This window comes from Emys orbicularis, chromosome 13 (assembly GCF_028017835.1).
Source record: "Emys orbicularis isolate rEmyOrb1 chromosome 13, rEmyOrb1.hap1, whole genome shotgun sequence".
NCBI classification, from domain to species: Eukaryota; Metazoa; Chordata; order Testudines; family Emydidae; genus Emys; species Emys orbicularis.
In genome coordinates this window covers 36,293,267-36,301,057 of record NC_088695.1, presented here as the reverse complement: position 1 = coordinate 36,301,057, position 7,791 = coordinate 36,293,267, and the positions used below count along the sequence as shown (strand labels likewise).

Sequence of the window (7,791 nt, the reverse complement as noted above, 5' to 3'; positions counted from 1 at the left end):
AAACAAGAAAAAATGCTTCATTAAAACAATTTGCTAAAAGTCCCTGAAGGATTGTTTAGGTTTGAAATTAAGAATGGGGGGAGGACTACTGGAATCAAACTTTCAGTGTATTGAACTAAGTCTCCTCATTCATGTAGATACAGGGCTCACTTGTGTGAGCCCCACAATTTAAAATACAGTTGGTTTTCCCCTTGTGGAGAGAATTGCACTTAGCCACTTAATACTGGGAACAAATAAAACAGGGTTCTAAACCCAGCAGTGCACCATCACAGCCGAATGGATTCTGCCTTACTTTCATCAATCTGCTCACTTATAATTCGATGTCCTATAGCTCTACTATTTACATCTTGTATTCCTAGTCTTTTCAAGAGAACACAGTATTCAACTTTAATAATAATACTGCCTGCAGAAGGGGAACTGAGAGGCTTTTCTTCTTACCCCTGGTCCAGCCTCTGCACCTGATTAGTGGTTGCACTGAGGCTGCTGCACTGTAGTTGCCAGCCTTTATTAGTGTAACCTGTGCTGTCCACTCAAAGACAACTGGAGCCCTTTGGCCCTGTTGGTTTTACCTCCTCGCTACACCCATTTCCTCTCCCCCATACTATGGAATGTGATGAAGGCAGAAGAATACTCAGCACAGGCATGGGAGTACAAAAATTAGCATGAGCTGCCTGGAAGAGAGAGAGTGCAGAGGCAGCTGGGAGTATAAAATAAAAGAAAGCAACTAAAGAGAGTGTCACACAATGCGCAGTTACTGTCTGAATGGGCAGCACTGGCTTAGGCTGCCTGGTGGAGAGGAGAACAGAGGGGGCGTGAAGTGTTATTTTACTGTAAAAAACCCTCCCGTCTTGGAGCCAGTGGTTACTGCACAGCATGCCTAGAAGGTTCAGTTCTGGCATCAAGGAGGCAAAAGCCTTAGGGCAGGCACAGACATTAGGGCTCTGCACCGAGGAAACTCGGGATGGCATCATAACCCTACCAGCCTGTAGGCATCTCTGGACAACAGCAAGGGAGGAAGCCGACCAATCCCCTTCTGGCTATAGGTCTCCCTTCCAGAACACCATAATTTCAAGTTTAATAACAAAGTGGAAGATAGAACCAGATTCACCCAGAGGCCAAGATAAAGCAGCCAGCAAAGCCTCCCACTGGCTGCCACTCAGTTCATTCTTGGCATAGATGCCCCGGGCCCACTTCAACCCGAGGTAAAACATTCCAGACTAAAGCTACAAGCGGAGTGGTCAGGACATGTAAACAAAGCTAAACATCACCAGTGGATAGCATGTGTGCCCCTTCCACGTCACATTCATTCCAGTCCCTTTGGGATCCCTGCCTGGTCCTTTCATGGAGACTGTGGCAGACTCGCTGGGTCATAGATTACCCCACTGATCTACTGGGGGAAACTGATCCACTTCCCCAACCTCTGTGCTGGGCTGGTCTCCCAAAGTGAAAGTCAGTCTGTACCTCAGCCTCACCTTCTCCTGCAAGGAAGAAGAAAAACAAGATGTTAAAGTAACAGCCTCCCCTGGAGCAGGAAGGCCATGGAACCAGTAGCAGCAGGAGAACAACGGCAGTGCTCCCTGATGACACTCCACTGTAATAACATTTTAGATCCCAAAACGGCTCTGTCCGGATACCCCATATGGGGTAAGAGGCCAGCTTATGTTAATGGAGCATTTCTGGATACTTAATAAGGCTGATTTATTTATTCTTTAGTTTGTAAATATGAGAGGTCCGTCTCTTGGAGTGAAACAGCAGGAGAAAAGCACTTACATTGCAATATACATTCATTGTATACACTGACCAGCATTCGTAGTTCAGCTGCTTCCCAGTGATCCTACTAAACACATGCTTTAGTAGTGCTAGAAGAGTATGAAGTCTCAAAATGAAACAGTACTGCAGGATGTAGAGGAAGGATAAAACCTGACAGATTCCTATTCCTTAGAGAATGACTACAGGAAAAAGAAATCTGCCTTCCCCTGCTTACATGGCTTTTCTAGATGTTCCACAAAGTGAGTTTATAGAAATCCCACAAAACCCCATTATCTTTGTACCTTGGGATCTAACACTTTTTAACTGATGCTGTAAATGCCACTTTTACCATAATCTTCAAAAACAGTAAGTAGCAAATGTCCAGGTTATCTGAACAATCAAAAGACTACTTGAGTTCAATGTAGGGCTGGAAGGGGCCTCACGAGGTCATCAAATCCAGCACCCTGCACTGAGGAAGGACCTAGTAAACCTAGACCATCCCTGACAGGCGTTTCTTCCAACCTGTTCTTAAAAACCTCCATTGATGGGGATTTCACTGCTTAGAAGCCTATTCCAAGACTTAGCTACCCTTATAGTTAGAAAGTTTTTCCTAATATCTGACCTAAATCTCTTACTGCAGATTAAGCCCATTACTTCTTATCCTACCTTCAATGGACGTGGAGAACATTGGATCACTGTCCTCTTTATAACAGCCCTTAACATATCTGAATACTGTTATCAGGTCTCCCCCTGAGTTTTCTTTTCTCAAAACTAAACATGCCCAGTTTTTTTAACATTTCCTCATAGATTGGGTTTACTAAATTTTTCATCATTTTATTGTTTTCCTCTGGATTCTTTCCAATTTGTCCACATCTTTCCTGAAGTGTGGCACCCAGAACTGGACGCAGTACTCCAGCCGAGGTCTCACCAGTGCTGAGTAGAGAGAAAAAATTACCTCCTGTGTCTTACATACGACAGTCCTGTTAATATACCCCAGAATAATAATAGCTTTTTTTCACAATGGCATCACATAGTTGGCTCATATTCAAAATGAGATCCACTATAACCCCCAGATCCTTTTCAGCAGTACTATCACCTAGCCCAGGGGTAGGCAACCTTTCAGAAGTGGTGTGCCGAGTCTTCATTTATTCACTCTAATTTAAGGTTTCGCGTGCCGGTAATACATTTTAACGTTTTTAGAAGATCTCTTTCTAGAAGTCTATATTATATAACTAAACTATTGTATGTAAAGTAAACAAGGTTTTCAAAATGTTTAAGAAGCGTCATTTAAAATTAAATTAAAATGCTGATTTTACGCCACCAGCCTGCTCAGCTCGCTGCCAGCCTGGGGTTCTGTTCACCTAGGCCGGCAGCGGGCTGGGGGTGGGTGTTTCAGGGGTCAGGGCAGAAGTCTGGGGGAGGGGGTGCAGGGCAGAAGGCTGGGGTGTGTGGGGGGATGTAGGGCAGAAGGCTGGGGTGTGTGTTGGGGAGTGGGGGGTTCAGGGCAGAGGGCTGGGGTGTGTGGGGGGTGCAGGGCAGAAGGCTGAGTGTGTGGGGGGGGTTCAGGGCAGAGGGATGGGGCTGTGGGGGTGCAGGGCAGAGGGCTGGGTGTGTGTTGCAGTGGGGGGGTTCAGGGCAGAGGGCTGGGGGGTGCAGGGCAGAGGGCTGGGTGTGTGTTGGAGTGTGGGGGGTGCAGGGCAGAAGGCTGGGTGTGTGGGGGGGTTCAGGACAGAGGGATGGGGCTGTGGGGGTGCAGGGCAGAGGGATGGGTGTGTGTTGGGGTGGGGGGGTTCAGGGCAGAGGGGTGGGGGGGTGCAGGGCAGAAGGCTGGGGTGCTCGGCTCGTGGGGGTGCTCCCAGCCCCCTGCCCTGAGCGGCTCATGGCAGGGGGCTGGAAGGGATATGCCCTGTTCCACCCCCTTCCCCCAGGCCCGTCCCTACTCTCTCTGCGTCCTCTACGGAGCTGTGTGCACGCTGCCGCTCTTCCCCCTCCCCCTCGCTAGGGCCATCAGCTGATTGGCCAGGGACGGAGAGGAGGCGGGGCCGGAAAGCACCACACTGGGGGAAGAAGCGGGGGAGGGGGGAAGCTTGGCTACCGCGGAACCAAGCTTCTGCCTCCTGCCCCCGCAGGGGAGAGCGGTGGGCGGGGGGGCTGAGTGGGACTGGGGGACGGGACCGCGGCAGGGAGCTGCGTGCCGCTCAGAATCGGCTCGCGTGCCATCTTTGGCATGCGTGCCGTAGGTTGCCGACCCCTGACCTAGCCAGTTATTCCCCATTTTGTAGCTGTGCATTTGATTTTTGCTTCTTAAGTGTAGTACTTTGCACTTGTCTTTATTAAATTTAATCTTGTTCATTTCAGACAAACTCTCTAATTTGTCAAGATCGTTTTGAATTCTAAGCCTGTCCTCCAAAGTACTGGCAACCCCTCCCAGTTTGGTGTCATCTGCAAATTCTATAAGCATACTCTCCACTCCATTATCCAAGTTATTAATTAAAATATTGAATAGTAATGGACCCAGAACTGACCCTTGTAGGACCCCATTAGCTATACCCCACCAGTTTGACAGCAAACCATTAATAACTACTGTTTGAATATGGTCTTTCAAGCAGTTGTGCACCCACCTCACAGTAATTTAATCTAGACCACATTTCCCTAGCTTGCTCATGAGAATGTCATGTGGGACTGTGTCAAAAGCCTTACTAAAATTAAGATATATCATGACTACTGCTCCCCCCCCCCCCCAATCCACTAGGCTAGTAACCCTGTCACCGAAGGAAATTAGGTTGGTTTGGCATGATTTGTTCTTGATAAATCCATGCTGGCTATTCCTTATAACCCTATTCAGGGCCAGCTCCAGGCACCAGCGCAGCAAGCAGGTGGTTGGGGCGGCACGTCCGGCTCTTCGGCGGCAATTCAGCGGCGGGTCCCTCAGTCCCTCTTGGAGGAAAGGACCTGCTGCCGAATTGCCGCTGAAGAATGAAGCGGCGGTGGTAGAGCTGCTGCCGATCGTGGCTTTTTCTTTTCTTTTTTTTCCGCCGCTTGGGGCGGCAAAAATGCTAGAGCCGGCCCTGATCCTATTGCCTTCTTGGTAATTACAATCTGATTGTTTAATAATTTGTTCCAGTATCTTTCCAAGTATCAAATTTAGGCTGACTGGTCTATAATTCCCTGGGGCCTTTTTGTTCCCCTTTCTAAAGGTATTATGTTTCCCTTCTCCAGTCCTCTGGGACCTCACCCTTCTTCCATGAGTTCTCAAAGAGAATCACTAATGGTTCCAAAATTCTTCAGCTAGTTCCTTAAGAGCCCTAGAATACATTTCATAAGGCCCTGCTGACTTGAATACATCCAACTTATCTAAATATTCTTTAACCTATTATTTCCCTACTGTGGCTTGTTCCTTCCCCCTGGTTGTTAATATTAGTTGTGTTGAGTATCTGGTTTTGGAACATCTTATTCAAATGGCTAGCACACAACAGGGATAGCAAGGTGCTCCAGGTAAATATGATAGCTGAATGCTTCTAATATGATGATCAGAAGAGAGGGGGTTAACTATGTTATTTAAGTGGTCATAATTAAACTTCAGAGTTAATATCCCGAAGGTACTATTAGGTCAACTTAGTCTGGCTACAGACTCAATAAAGCAATAATATTTCTATTATACATGCTCACTTCTTACAGTTCATGTCACCCTGTAAACTATCACCATATTTAGTCATGTGAATGTTATCCCATAAGGGGTGTGGGAAGAGTCCCTGGTGGAGCCCTAACTGTTCCTTTCCACTGAAGTGTTAACATTATGGGGAACTGTACAGGAACTGATCTAGAAGGACTGCTGTGGAGTGAGGCAAAAGCCCTCCCCTGACTCCCTGTCCCTGGGGTGAGATACTGCTAATATGCCAACATACTCCTCTGCGATGATTAACCTCACTCTGCCTCAAGACAGCACTCCAGGGTAATTCATCTTTGGGGACAGACAATCACGCTCGTACAAATGTTTAGTCTAAACCCACATGGAATTTGAGCCTCATCAGATTCATAAAACAACAAGAGAAGTCACTTTTGCTGAAGTTTTGAGCCCCTCTCACCTTCACAGGATTTGCCAGCAGCATGACTTGGGTGATGGCAGCGGGTGCCTGGATGGGGTTGAATGGAGAAAGTTCTGTACCCGAGGGTGGCTGCAACTTCACTTTCATGGACTGCAAATGTGAAACAAAAGGAACCCTCAGGTACCGTGACCTGCACTGGGGTAACAAAGGGTTTACGCACAGGCTGTGCGCCCGAGCTGTGTACATGAGCAAGTGTCCATTTGGGAGGAGCAGGTGACACAGATAAGCCTGGTCTATACTGAGCATATAGTCATAGGCACATACCAAAATAAATCAACACAGAGATAATGCACTGGCCCGGAAAACCATGACAGCACCTTTCTAGCACAGGGGCTCCTTGGAAAGATTTTAATACAGATTCCCTAGCCTAGCCAATGCAGATAGGACATAACAAAGTTCCAAGCTATAATCAGTCATCCAAAACTAGAGAGGGGAAAAGATCAAAAGCTCACATTGAAACCTCTCCCAGAGCACAGGGGAAAATATTAGCCCCTGAAACTGTCTCATTTTGTCCCTTCCCCTTTCTAACAACATGACCAGGAGCTACTTCCATTGGGGCTCTATGTCTTTCAATCCCCTTCTATAAACTGGACCCTCCCACTTGCTTTGTGTCTGCATTTTAGAAGCCAGCTTTCCTATTCTGTTGAACGACACCCTCTGATGTTGGTGGAGGAGAGATTTCAGAACATGGGATCATTGCCCCAGTATGATCAGAAAAGACAAGAGGAAAAGCCTTGTTAGATCTTCTAGTTCAGGGGTGGGCAAACTTTTTGGCCCGAGGGCCACATTGGGTTTGCAAAACTGTATGGAGGGCCGGGTAGGGAAGGCTGTGCCTCCCCAAACAGCCTGGCCCCTGCCCCCTATCTCCCACCCCCTGACTGCCCCCCTCAGAATCCCCGACCCATCCAATCCCCCTGCTCCTTGTCCCCTAACCACCCCCTCCTGGGACCTCCTGCCCCTAACTGCCCCCCAGAACTCCACCCCCTATCCAACCCCCCCGCTCTCTGTCCCCTGACTGCCCCGCCCCCTATCCACACCCCTGCCCCCTGACAGGCCTCCCACGCTTATCCAATCCCCTCCCTCCCCGTTCCCTGTCCCCTGACCGCCTCCCCCAGAACCTCCGCCCCATCCAACCGCCCCCTCCTTCCCATCCCCCGGGACCCTATGCCCCTTATCCAACCCTCCGGCCCCCTTACCATGCTGCTCAGAGCAGCATGTCTGGCCACCACGCCACCCAGCTGGAGCCAGACACGCTGCCGCACTGCCCCGCAGGAGAGTGCGGTGTGGCACTCCAGAGTGCTGCCCGCTCGGCGGTGTGGCTGCTGGGAAGGGGTGACAGCAGGGGAGGGACCGGGGACTAGCCTCCCAGGCTGGGAGCTCAGGGGCCAGGCAGGATGGTCCCGCGGGTCGGATGTGGCCCGTGGGCCGTAGTTTGCCCACCTCTGTTCTAGTTCATTTCTTGGCCAGGACAGGATTATTCCCTATTGTATATTTTCTGGTCAAATGTCCAGTTTAGTTTTAAATGTCCCTTTCAATGGAGTTTAAACCCACCATTTGGGAGTTTATTCAATTCGTTGATCACGTTGTCCGGAAGCTGAGGCTTTAACCCAATTACAGGGACATGGGTAGGTCCCAGCTACACCACAACCATTAGCCAAGTTTTAGCAGTGTCCCTGACGCTGCTATGGTTGTGTAGGCGAGGCCAGAATAGAACATTTTTCCAGGTGGTGTCAATAGGCCTTTTAAAGCTCAAACCCCTGAAGACTGAAGGATGAAGCTTAGCATGTGTGAACAGTCCTGCCACTGAGTTAACCCCAGCCCAGTGCATACACCAACATAAAGCTGAGCTGACCTTACCCTGCAGGGGAAACATGCTCTCTACCAGCAGTTTCTGTTGCTATATGTTATTTAGGATATAGAGAGACCATCTGTCCTC

General features: G+C 48.9%; 1 protein-coding gene across 1 annotated transcript in view; it reads right to left on the bottom strand.

The window, feature by feature from the left end:
* Window positions 1–1,367: 1,367 nt before the first annotated feature.
* GGA3 (golgi associated, gamma adaptin ear containing, ARF binding protein 3) overlaps window positions 1,368–7,791 on the bottom strand; it is a 30,595-nt gene continuing 24,171 nt past the window's right edge. Inside the window, exons 16-17 of the mRNA XM_065415603.1 lie at window positions 5,835–5,945; window positions 1,368–1,478 (exon numbers count right to left, since the gene is read on the bottom strand). Coding sequence (XP_065271675.1) covers window positions 1,368–1,478; window positions 5,835–5,945 — 222 coding nt within the window. The remainder of the gene's footprint in view (window positions 1,479–5,834; window positions 5,946–7,791) is intronic.